The 13,674-nt window shown below is 43.9% G+C and overlaps 1 protein-coding gene across 1 annotated transcript in view; it reads right to left on the reverse strand.

The window, feature by feature from the left end:
• The window catches only part of samd4a (sterile alpha motif domain containing 4A), a 43,224-nt gene extending 30,425 nt beyond the window's left edge, over positions 1-12,799 (reverse strand). Inside the window, exons 1-2 of the mRNA XM_041037707.1 lie at positions 12,672-12,799; positions 10,748-11,510 (exon numbers count right to left, since the gene is read on the reverse strand). Of these exons, the coding sequence (XP_040893641.1) occupies positions 10,748-10,943 (196 nt within the window). The 5' untranslated portion in view covers positions 10,944-11,510; positions 12,672-12,799. The remainder of the gene's footprint in view (positions 1-10,747; positions 11,511-12,671) is intronic.
• Positions 12,800-13,674: the final 875 nt, after the last annotated feature.

Raw genomic sequence — 13,674 nt, forward strand, 5'->3', positions numbered from 1 at the left:
CTGCATGAGTATGCCATTGCGTGTAGCGGCTCAATGATTAAATAAAGAGCGTGTGTCTGCAGCCTGCGATGTACATTCGAGTGTCATGTGGAATGTGAGACAGGCCGGTTTATCCAGAAACCTCGGCTGTCCACAGCCTGAGGGGTACAGCTTCAGCATCCGGCTGTTGCACCGTGTGAGTCGATGCAACACAAACACAAACAGAGGCCCATTCAGAAAAACAAAACAGCACAACAGCCCGAGGCAACGGGAGCTCGACTCTACGTTCAGTCCATCAGCAAAGAAAGGTGGCAGTGGCTCGTTGTACATCAGTTTGCATTATGTCCAAATCCACCCAGCATTTGAAAATGCCAGGTGGCTTTTTCTCACCTGGAAAAGCAAACTAACTGCAGGATACCACGACACAACATGACAACAATCGACAACATTTAAGCAAGCAGCAAACCCTGCAATTGAAATATTTATCTGTGGTAGTAAAAACCTAATTCTTTTCACTGCCAATTCATCCACAGATTTTGGTACTGTGAAAAAACTGAGCTGAATTATATAAATCAAGTTAAGTTTCAAGTTAAATGCAAGAAATTTCAAGGGAAAGCTCGTGTAACTGACTATGGTCACATGCTCAGCAATAACCACATAAAAGCCAATAAAGAATGTGAGCAGGCGTTACTGTGTTACTGGCTTGATTTAAGCTGTTTGGGGAGAGCTACAGTTTCACCATCAGTTCAAAATTACCATAAAGTCTAGGAACCTATTTACATTGGGCCTATCCAGTGTGTGTTAATAGTATGTTTCCATCTTTCTTATTGACAAAAACATTTTCCACTTCCTCCATTTTCACACAAAAGCTAAATTTCACACTGAGCCGGTAAAATGCATGAGAAGGAAAGAAAAAAACTCAGGGATCCGCTTTAAAATACAAGGACGTTCCTCTGGAGTGGACATAAATGAAAAAGTGCAGGGAATTTCAGCTGTAATTGTTACTGCTGAGGGGGTGAAAACTTATTTATTTATTTTTTCTAATCACAGGTGATTGATAAGATCTGACACCTGTCCTGGACGTGAGCACCCTGGTGAGTCTGGCTGAAGACGGTGAATACAGCTTCCTGGAGGAGTCTGGTTTGGATGAGGTCATTTCCACCCACCGGGGACTCAGAGTCTCCTGTTGTATGGCCGCCACGGCAACCGTTGCCATGGGGCCCTCTTGCAGGGCTGGTTCTGCTGATGTCACTCTGTCTATCGTGGGCCAACAGTGTGTCAGCCAATCAGAAGTAAACGAGTGTGGTCGGCGGCGCCTTGCTGTGTCTCAACTGTCACCGTCCATTCATGTGAAGACAGAGGGGACAGTCAGAGACACAGCTGAGACTGGAGCAGAGTCCCACATTAAGGTTTTGGCTCAGCTGCTGTTCCTGCCAAGAATACTTTTTTTTCCCTAACAGCAGCCCTTCTCATGTTAAGATGCACTTAGCCTTCTTCAGTGCTATGTTATGAATAAGAGGTGTTGTGGTAAACAAAGACATAAACAACTCGGGGTTCTTATGCTCATTTGTAAAACTAAACTGAGGATGTTTTCAAAAATCATGTCATAATAAGTTTTTATTAATTCTATCAGTTCACTTCATACAAAATGCAGTCAGCAGAAAAAAATTATAATCAGTATATCGGTATAAAACAGCACCAGCTCTCCTCGGTGCACACGCACACAGTTTTTCAGGTACTTGGCCAGTAAGTTGTTCCAAACAACCCGGAGAACTTAGTCTGTCTCAGTGTCTCTGTCTCTTCAGATGATCCCAGACTGACTGGACTCCATCCATCCATGATGCTGAGAACAGGGTTCTGTCTCCGAGTTAACTACTTCTATAAATTTCACGTGTAGAAGTCAGGAGATCTCAGATGTCTCTGAGTGAAGCGAGAAACTATGAACTGAACCTGCGTTGTTATCAAAATGTAAAGCAGTTTTTTCTAAAGTTTCTGCTGCAGGTGTACGCTTTAGACCCATTGATCACTGAGCCCAGCTCATGAATATGAGACAAATTACTGGGTGACAGTGTACAGTCTAAGGGCCAACATCTTCCTCGTTCCAAGTCAAACTTACGTTATTTTGTGGGCTGCCTTGTCCGTACAGATCTTGTCTGAGCAGTTGGGACTGGACGGCTCCCAAGCTTAAACAGCCTCCTCACACAAGAAGTGTACTGTATAGCACAGCCAGCTGCCCGAGAGCAGGGCGGGGATGGGGAAGGGCTGGGCTGAGAGTCTGGGGGTCTATATGGGGAAACATTATACGCCTGTATGTCTGGTCTGGTCAGGACGAGACTGACTGGTCATCTACGAGACAGGCTGGTATCCCTCACCTGTTCTCACCCTCTCTCGTTCTCTCTTACAGGCTAAGTGCACACACACACACACACACGGATCACCCAGTTGTAAATTGAGACAGAGTTTTCAACTTAATATATTTGTAGTGAGCGTTTTTTTAGACTGAGGCACTTGTCTTCTAACCATCATAATTCACACAGGGTGTGACTGTACATACATAAGGAATGTGGCTGATATACAGCTTGTTTTGGTTGGATGCATCCTGAGAACCAAATAGTTCCGCTCTTATTACTACTACTACTAAAGCAGGCAGAAGGACCAGTCCAGTCCTCTTCCCCGCAACGTCCAACCAACCGCAGTAAAGACTCAGACTGGGCCAAACCAGCACCGTAGGAGTGTTTATTGCTGCAGATACGCCTCCATACTCAGCTCAGAGCGGTCGACCCCTACAATAACTATAATATTCCTCCATGTGTACATAGTTTTGATTGGTCAGAGCAATACTGACAAATTACTTATGTTTTCTATTTTAATACACACAAATCCCAGCATGTGTCAAACTCATGTTTACCATTGTACTGTATTAGCAATGTATTCAATGTCTGTGCCTATTCTGTCGGTTTGAAACACTCCCTTCGTGCAAGTACGCTGGCTGCTCAATCATGACCGGTGATGGTGTGCCTTTTAGTTTGAGGCCGGGTGTAAACATACACAGATACACACACACATGACACAGTAATCCAACCTGCTGGAGAAAGCAAAGCTGGGATCAAAGTTCTAAAGAAGCACAGAAGGATTCACGGAGAAACTAAACCTCCAGGATTTGTGAGGAGCTTGATTGCATAATCCCTGCTATCAGTAACACCTCGTCCACCTCTATCAAGAGCCCGACATGACTGAGGCTTCGAGTAGCTTCCATCAGCATGGAGTCCTTTTGGCAGCTAGTCCTAAGCCCCAGTTTCTGTCCATCCTCTTGTTTTCACACACACACACAGAAAACAGAAAACAGACAAACACACACACACACACACACACACACCTGGAAGCTAGAACTGAAAATAAAAAGCTTTTGCTGTAGAAGCCGAGGGGAAAAGGCGAGCTTTATTTCGTTTTCCCCTCTGGTCGTTTTGGCAGGTTGTCTGTCCCCATTCCTGAGGTTCAGTACGAGTTCACAGAACACGCCGTCAACTTCCAGAAATAAACTGTTTGCTCATGCGTGGGTGCGATGAAATAGTTTGGCGCCCAATCCGGAGACAAGAGGTTTCTCTCTGTCTCTCTCCCTCTCTCTCTCTTTGACAGAATGGCCAATGAGATGTTTAGAAAGGCACAAAGGATGTTGACAAATGGAGCTTGTATGAGTGTGTGAAAAAATCAGATCACTTCCACTTTTAACTTTTATCTCTATGGGAGCCAATATTTATATACACTCCCTTAGCAGGGCAGGTCAACTACATCAGATTCAAGTTAAAGGGTGATAGCAATGTTTTTTGAAGCGTATGTCATAACTTTGCCTTACTATGTCTCAGCGTGGTTACCAAAACAGTGCCAGGACCTGCTGTCCATGAAGCCTTCACTTGGTTTAGTCAAAGATTCTGTTTTATCACTTGGTGCTGTTAAGTTTTATATCAGTGCTGAATAAATTATATTAGCTTTCAGCCAATCACCTGATCCCCCACAGGAAGAAATGAACGTCTCCTCCAGAAAAAACTCAAGCTAGTTTTTAAAATAAGTATTTAAAACAAAAAAATGAAAAACTTGGGGGAAGTTAACACTAGGCAGAGAAAGGAGTAAATGAGTTATATCTGTAAAAGGCACCAGTATTCTCTGAGTCTTCATCTTTTCCCTTCTTCTCCCCACCCCTCCCTCTTCCTCCTCCTCCTCCTCACACCCTCCCCTCTTCCATACCGCGGTGTACTCAGGAGACCTTAGCTCCACTGAAGGTGGAATCAGTTTTCCTTTTCCACTGTGTCTTTTCCCCCCCCTCACTGGAAAAGCCCCCATTCAACTGCGCCTGACTCAAGTGCGCTCCGACGTGCCCACATTCCTAGACAGTATCCCCAACACCGGAACCGTTTACCGCCTCAGCCAGGAATGCTGATTTCCAGCCCAGGTTTTCATCAGACCTAGTTTAGGCAGAGCGCACAACAGGAATTCACTGAGTAATACTAGCCATTATACAACGCAGACTTTCCCTTTATGTCAGTCACCTTACACAGACAAATGCAGAAGTATGCTTTCTCTCTCTCTCTCTCCAATATTAGACACAAAGCTAGTGTCGGCAGGTTCTAGGAAAAGTAATTTTTTTGCTGGAAGTGATATTTTGACCTAGATTCAAACAGCCCCCACACCCCAACCCTCTGTACAATTCTGTGGATCTGGTGCTTCCAGGTGTAAACAAAGGTGTTTTCCCTTTAAATGCTGTAGCTTATCCAGTCGTGACACAAACAAAAACAGTCTTCAGGTTCTGTTGTCAGAAACCCATCTCTCCTACCATTTACACCTCGCACTGCTGTCATTCACAATCTGGACATTTGGACAATGACAGTATATTTTAACCACACTAAAACGGGTGAACTCCCAGTTAAACACCGGGACACTGTCACTCATCCCGAATACAGAGCTCTACCTCCGTCGCCTTCAGTTCCACAACGCAGCTGCTTGTACATATCGAATCCCTGCCCGCCTCCTTCCCGCTCGAGCAGCCGTGCAGGCCAGGTCAGCAGTACACCACACGAAAATGAAGTTAGTCATTCAGAACACCAGGCCCACTGTCCGATCCTCACCCCACCCCTTACACTAACCCTACACCCTCCGTGTGTGTGTGTGTGTGCGTGGTTCTTCAGACGGTGCTCTGCGCACTGTTCATGTCCTCTCAACTTAATCCGATATTGTCCCTCTTGGGATTGTCTCAAAAGAAGTTTTGTTCTCCTTAAGAGGGGGGGGGGGCAGGAAGTTACATTCCTTAATAACCACAACTGAAATGCTGCAGGCTACTACTCCTGTCAAACATCACAGAAGAAAACAGGGATTTTAACTTTCACTGTGGTTTCTCCATCCAAAACAGCCAGATCTGTGGAGTGATTTGGCGGGGCTGGTGATGGATGGTACCTCCCTTGTTGACTTAGAGTTCGGACTGAACTGAAAATCACATCTATTTTCACATCTATCCTGTTCTGTTCAGAGAGAAATGCAGAGACTTAATAATGCACAAACTCTTAAAAGTAACCAAATTACTCTACTACAGTAAAAATAAATCCCGTGTGACGCAACCCTGCTTGTCTCTCAGCATGATAGAGACCCCATTGAGTTGGATCGCATCTCAAGTCGCAAATAAAGTCGCATCACTCGCTGGGTCCCAAAACAAGGCAGCCTCTCAGCCGCTCAAAGAAGTAGGTCACTGAGGATTCCATTCATTTGTACACCGCTTTCCAAATAGTTGCGCTTTTCCACTCAGCCCAGGACTTCCAGCTGCATGTTAACCCTTCAATGGCCTGCACGCCTCATTTCTGCACCGGCACTAATTACTTATGTCCTAAACTGACATGGCTTACCGTGATTAACAATCTGAGGGACATGCTTTTATTTCTATTTTTAGACTAACATGTTTCTGTGCCTTAAATGAATCATTTTCATTCAAAAAATATCTAAAATAAAAACAACATGAAAATCTCTCTTTCTTACAGTCACACCTGACCTACATCAAGTGCAGGAATATTCTGTTGGACAGAATCTTCCAGAACCTGTCCATCTTTCCCTTCACACTGAACATAATGTTCTCTGTGGTATAGTATAACAGCTCATTCCACCATTGTTGTTGTGTGGGGAGAGAGTGAGACTTCCATTGTGGTAAAATACATTTCTTAGCTACTGTCATTTCAACAAAGACCATTTTACCCTGAAATAGATCTTAGCCACTACTTGGATCAAGCTTAATGTCTCTACGTACAGCTGTTGATCTACTGATATCCAACAACTCTTCAATCTCTCACAGCCCCACAACATACGAATCAGATCTGCATCCTCTTTATTGCATCTTGGATATTTAGAAGATACTGTGAGGTAGGATGTATGTACTTTAGAAGGAGAGTAACTGATATGGTGTGGGACATTAAGCTGGTTTAACCAGTGTCCTGTGTTTGTAAGTCTTCATTTTTCTACTGTATAGCTCTCACCAAAATCTTCTTCCTAGTTCCTTTTGATGGTTAAACTGGCAAGAGTGACACACTTCTGAAACCATATTTTGCACTGCTTTGTCGCTCCATGGAGCTATATGGGGAAGTTTAACTTTTTTTTTTTTTTACCCAGTCCCTTATATGTGAATGTTAGTAACAGTGTGGGAAAGGGACTTGAAAAATCCATCCTTACAGACGTCCCCAACATTAGTTATGTTTACATGAAGCAAAATAATCCAGTTATAACTGGTTTTAAAGGCCAGCTGCACAAGGGAACCGGATTACTTTCTGGCTGTTCTTTCTGCGCATGTCCTCCGTCCTGACGTAAATGCGTGGGGACATGCGTTTCTCCACGTGACATTACTCTTCGCCTTCATACATATAAATGAATGAGAAACAATCTGGTTCGTGTAGTAACAGTAGTATCAGTCACTGATCCAACCTGCAGCAAATATTCTAGGGAAACATAAATAAATAAATAAATAAATAATGTTTTCTCTATTGTTAAGCGTGATTGGCTCTTACGTTCACAGTGAAACCACAAACATATATTGTGCTGTTGTGAAATATTGCAATAGAGTCTGTGAGGTTCATCCAATTTAAACAGGAGCTTTAAGTTTAGATTATTTAATAGGGATGCACCGAATATTCAGCCACCGAAAAACTTCGGCCATTTTCGGTTTCCGGCCGAAAGACTTTAATCGCGGACACAACGCGGCCGAAACCGGATGTTGTGATGACGCAAGCGAAAACCGCGGCCTGCGCGAGCGTGTCTGGAAAGGCCAACATGCCCGCGGCGTGGACGGATTTCAGTAAATCAGAGAAAGACACGCGGATAGCGATTTGCAAAAACATGTATTGTCGAAATTTCAAGATCGCGAAATTTCGATCGCTGTGCTGAATAATGAGAGGAATGCAGCGCAGAAAAGGGAAATTCCTCCGAGCACGCCCCACGGACGTTTCTGAAAAGGCAAGGAAGTTTAAAACTTAACTTTAAGCTGCAATTCTTGGTGCATTTGTTGTTGTTAAAGGCCTACGGTTAACATATGGGCTAGGGCAGTCTTTGTTTTGATACACTATTATGTTCTAGTCCTACAGCGAAATTTTTAAAATGCACTTGACTTATATGAACTTTGTGGTTTTATGAGAGAACATATTAATTTTACAGTCTTGTTTAAATTGATTTATTCTTTGAAACATTCATATTAATTTATGTAATCGCAATGCCTTGCAATTTTAATGAGGTTAGCACACAGTCATAGCCATAAATGCAATGGTACTAATAACTGGCATAATGATTTCTTTAGGTGTTTCGGCCTTGGTTTCCTCATTTTCGGTTTCGGCCAAGAATTTTCATTTCGGTGTATCCCTATTATTTAATTAGTACATCTTTAAAAGGCAGAGTTTGAAACCAAAGATTCATATTTATATTCTTGTCCAAAGAAAAGCCAGTGAAACAAACAAGTCAGTGGTCCATGGCAGCAGCTTCTACAACCTCTGGGATACATCCTGCCTTTTTACCCAAGTTTTCCAAGACAACTGAACTACTGTGTTTTCCTCTGGGCTTTTAAGAAATGTATTTAAAAAAAAAGACTAACAAAGCATAATATGAAAACTTAATATGCTCCTTACTTTACTGTGGTAAGAAATAATTACAAACTGGCAAATTCTCCATAATCAATACAAGACCAGTACTGGCCCAGTAAAACACCAAACCAATACATCAGCCTTACCCTAGCACATAAGCACTCAAACAAGCTACCACAACATACCAGAGGGATCACGTAACCGGGCAACCTTCTCAATCTCCCTCTTTTCAGCAGCGTGTGTCCTGACGTTAAGTCTGCAGTGCTGAAACAGGCCCACTGATTCCATCTTATTTTGCTGAATCAGCAGACGGGAGGCGACCATGAGCTGACACAGGTGAGAGAAATCTGGAGGGCGTGGCCCAAAATTCAGTCTGGACGCTCAGAAGGTAGAAGCTCATTAAAATCTCCTTTAGCCTGATTCCACTGTGGACAGAGGTTGTTGTACAGATATTTAAACATGCAGATATTCTGCAGTACTTCACAGAGAGAAAACATTTACAAATCAAACTGTGTTTGCTTTACCATTTACCATTGTGATTTTATTATTACAGTATGTCAGCTTAGCTACAAGATTACCTTGCTGTGTAAATCCCTGACCTGATGACACAGAGTTCAGGCTGTCATCAGCCTGTGCAGAGGCACAGAGCCTGGACAGCAAGTCTCTCAATGATCTCATTTGTCTGAGGTTATTGTGTTTGGTGAAATTGTTCCTATTGCTTCAGTTGAAGTGACATACATGACTGTACAAAGTAAAAAACAGCACAAGCTCTAATGCTCAACCAGACATGATTTATAGTGAATAAAGTTACACATAAACAGTTAAAAACTTGGAATTATGAAAAGGAATTTGGTTCATCGTTTGAAATACAATTAGGTCACAGAATGTGCTGAGTGCACAGCAAAAAGAAAAAAGCACAGGCATTTTTTAAGCCTAACATAACATGCTGCATAAATGTTTGCTAATGTGGTGCTATTTCTTTGAACTTTCTACAATACTCGTAGTTTTCAGAAAGTCACAGTGGTCAATGAAATTTGTGAATTTCCCTCGGTGTGAATTTCCCTTGGGGATGAATAAAGTATCTGTCATCTATCAAAATATCTGTTAACCATGGTCAATTAAATCTAAAGTTTCAGGCCTTACGGTTTACTCCATACTGTTAAACTGCTATCCCTCATAAAAGCATGATCTCTTGATGCCTCCACATGCCTCCATATCCTCCACAGCCACCCAACCTGTTTGATGGACACGTGCACTGTGCAAATCCCCAAATACCAACGACACAAGTCAAAACTCACAGACTTTTTCATTTTGTTATTTTACACAACGAACCAAAACTCCACCCACAGGCACATTTGCTTCATGTCTCATTCCCGCCTAGAACATAAATCAGAGTCTTGTTAGCTGGGAAAAAAAGATTCAATCAGAATATAAGAGTGATACAAGACTGTGACTCACGTTTCACCACAAAGATCACATTACAGTGTCTCTTTGACTCATACATGATGCACTGTATTCTGAAAAGTACAAAAAAAGAGCAAGACCTGTTGTTGAGACATCCACCCCCCCCCCCCCCCCCCCCACGCGCCTCTCCATGTCTTTAATCAGTTTTCATCTCTGACTGTATGAACCAGTCTGACTTTGGGAGGAGTCGACTTAGGAAAGTTCATATGCTGTGCTTTGATGTCTCCAGCTTTATATTAAACAATAACAGAGACCAGCCTACATTAACTGCAGCCACTGCCCATTGTAAACCCTGGTGGAAACTATGTCATGTGTGCGAGTGTCACAGCAGGGCAGGGCCATTATGTCACTCCAGTAATGTCTCCTGCCTCTGTGGGCCAGCAGATGTGTTTCTGCATGCAGATGTTGCCATAGGTACACACAGACGCCTGCTCTCCATCGCAGCAGCAGCACTTCATTCTATTTTTCATGAGCCCAGTCAGTTGCCAGGGTTTTTGTTTCCATGGCCACGCTGCAGTCTGATGCAACAAAACCCAGTCAGAGCCCCCCTTGGGTGCCTTGGAACGATACCAACCCAGGGAGCGCTACAGCACTATAGGCTGGCACACTGACTGACTGACTGACTGACGTCTCCAGCCAGCCACAGTGCCAGCTGATCTAACACTATACGTGACCCCAACCTCCTTCCACAATGGTTTACTGACTGGCTCCAGTTCAGCGCAACCATTTCCACAGTTTTATTTCATCAGTGATTCAGCTATTTATTGCTCTGATGCAAGAATGTCTAGGACAGAAAATGCTTGTGTGTGAACTTGTGTGTTTTCCTGTGTTTGTTTCAGGGTCAGAAGCTTCCGTGGCTCTGGGAAAACATGTCCCTGAAAACTCCCAAAAAACCCCCAAAAAACTATGAATTTTAAATCAGTAGGAAAATTTGTGAATCTGACTAGTGTCTCTCTCTCTTCTGTAACCACTGCTGCAAATTCACAGCAGTGGGAAATGTTATACAGTTAGTCTCAGAGATGCAAATATAGTGTTTATATAGTCTTTACATGTATTATTTCATAGTTCACTGTCCTCATGTTGTTGTAGGAGTAAATGTAGTCTGAGAAACTAGTTAATGACTCTGGTCAGTGCCTGTAAATGCATCTTCATTGTGTCCTAAAGCATGATGTAGCAGTTGACTGTGTCTGAGCAGGCAGCTGTCCTACCTGGGTTGTTGGCCTCTCCCTCCAGGACCTGCAGTTCGGTGCACTCGGCGAGGGAGTGCTCCAGACAGAGCTGCAGGAAGCGGGCCTGGGTCCGGCTCACCCTCTTCAGCAGGGACAGCAGAGCCACCGTCTGCTCGCACTCATTCCACCCCTTGAACCAGCTGGCTAGCACGCCCACCTGATCACGAAACATCATGGTCTGCGAGGTGGGGTAAAGGCAGACTGACTGTGGTGGACCCGGGCTGGGCTGAGAGATGTGGGGAGCAGCTCAGAGAGCAACCTCCCCCCAAACTTTACAACGATGGTTTGGGTAAAACTGATGGAGGAGGACTCCGGTCTTGTCAGCTGGTTGTTGATGTCTCTGGGGGTGGGAGGGGGGTCGGTCAGTCAGTCAGTCGGTGAAGTTCAGCTGAAGCTCTGTAGTGCCATTCTTAGCTTTGTCATTACTGGCCGGGGCAGCAGGACAGCAGTCTCTGTTAGGGCTTCTGGTGCCAAAATTTGTTTCGCCTCCGGGCCGGTGTTGGATATATTCCTGCTGTAGGGATTTCTGCACCGACTTCTCCTGTCTGATAATCTCCGCTGACGGAAGGGGGTGTGTGAGGTGCTCTCCTAGCTAGGCATTAGGAGATATGAGCTGCTCTCGGCTGCTTAGTCGCTCCCAGAGGGATTGATATTTGATGAGTCAGCTTTCTTCCAGCACACGCTGTGTCACATCAGCTTCAGCCTCACTGGCATTTTTTTCTTCAGGGAATCCCTCTTACGCCTGCAGGAGGAGGTTAGATGTGAGAGGAGGGAATTTAAAAAAAAAGAAAAACATATTTAACAGAATAACCCTCTGTGGCTCCTGGTACACCTCTCTCCCTCTGTTTCATACATATGCAGTGACTTTTGCAGAGCACAGGAGAAGACAGCCTCAGTAGAAATGCGACAGTACAGTGTCCCCTGTTGCTTCAGCTCTGCAGACTTTGTGCTGCTGCAGCTGCAACAGACCCGCTTTGAGGAAACCAGCCTTCAGTAACTCATACATGCATTTATAGGTCGCCTCCTCGCCGTCGCCTATGCGCATAGGCTTGTGGCATTCACCGCCGAGACAAAAATAAATAATTTTCGTTTTTGGTATCCACCCATTCCTAAAAATACAGCCGTCGGTACTACTGGCGCTGCATCCCGGAATTTTCCAAAGAAAGGCAGCCGGGTCACCGACGGCGGCTCGCTGGCAGGACTGAGGACTGCCGTAAGAGGCGTTAGCGCCGACTTCCCTCCGTTATTTTAATGGCAGGTTAGGCTTTAAAAGCTGTATTTTTTTTATTTATTTTTTTTAAACCGAGGACAGGCCGCAGAGGCGAGCTGCAGGCGAAGAAACGCCGAGGAGTGAAGCTGGGGGAGCAGGCTCCGGGTTTCAGGGCTGAGCGTTAGCCGCTGTCTAAAACTGTCACTTTGCTTCATCAGCACACAGGGAATGACCGTTGGCGGATATATGAGTGTGTGTGTGTGTGTGTGTGTGTGTGTGAGAGAGAGAGAGAGAGAGAGAGAGAGAGAGAGAGAGAGAGAAACGAACAAATAAAACATTGCCCGTATCTCTATTTTTTTTTTCTTTCCTAGCTATAACCGCAATAGGAAAACAACAGTGACTTTAAATGTAGGGAGTTCGCAAAGTTACTGTTATGACAAACATTCACGGATTATTTCCAATAAAAGGCTTTGATTAACTGAAAAGAAAAAGCGTTTGCTAAATGGGAAAACTGTAATTTCAGTTTGAAGGCTGGTTCTGTTATATAGAAAGTATATCTTAGTCCTTTTTTTCCTTGGATAAATACTCAAGCAGAGGGGACAAAACAACGACCAAAAAAGGCTTTAGAAACTTCGGGTCTGTTTGAATTGTCGGAGGGACGGAGTTAGAAGTACCGGGCCGGGCGGCTCTTACCTCCGGGCGCAGTTTGCATCGTCGGGTTTGTCTCGGGACGGGCGACAGGCTCGGCTTTTTTTGGGGAGCGGTGCCCCTTCACTCCGGGTCTGAGGGATTTGCCATCTTGACTAACTTTTCCTCTGTCTCTCCCCAGCAGACGGTGCTCCGGTCTAAAAGACGCGGTCAAAGCACACGGAACAGGGCACACAACTTCCGCTTACCGCTTTCAAAATAAAGTGAAAAGCCAGTGCCCAAATCTTATTTTTGCTGATTTATTCGAGCAAGTGTTAAGACCAGTTTCAGCTTACAACATGGCACATTTTATCGTCCGGATGCTTTCGAACATAATGCCATGAATAGCTTTTATTTATCAATTAACTTAGTTCAAAACGCAATAAGTAGGAAAACCTAAATCTAGTCTTCGTCAGCGCCAGTTAATTGGTCAAGGTGGAGGTACTTTTACTACTTAAAAATTGTACACAAGTAGTTTAGTTCAGTCCCAGGCTCATATACTGATGACTTTATATGCTGTTGGACAGCTTGCCTGGTGGATTAATACAGTCTGATCTTGATCTACAATAGATCATCATTATTTATTTGTTGTTTCTTTTTGTATAATCAATATGAATCTGTAAAGTAACTATAATAATGAAGTGGATTAAACAGCACAATATTTGTCTCTGTACTGTAATGGGGTAGAAGTATCACAAAATGGAAATACTCAAGTACTTGAGTTCAATAGGCCTGCTTAATCACTTACTTTCCATCAGAGGATTGTTGTGGCAATTCCAGCAGCAAACACCAAAACTATGTTGTTTTGGGGGGGTTATAGTAAAATGAATGGATGCACTTTATTTCATTGTCTTAGAGTCTTATTGTTGTGTACAACCTGCAGCAACCGTTTGACAAATGTGAGCGCTTTTATTTTGAAGGCAGGACCTTTCATCTTCCGGCTGCGTTCAGTCCGCATTGATGCAAAGAGGCTCGCGCTGCTCGTTTCCACATGCTAATCATTAACAGC

The sequence above is a fragment of the Toxotes jaculatrix genome, chromosome 1 (assembly GCF_017976425.1).
Source record: "Toxotes jaculatrix isolate fToxJac2 chromosome 1, fToxJac2.pri, whole genome shotgun sequence".
Lineage (NCBI taxonomy): Eukaryota > Metazoa > Chordata > Actinopteri > Toxotidae > Toxotes > Toxotes jaculatrix.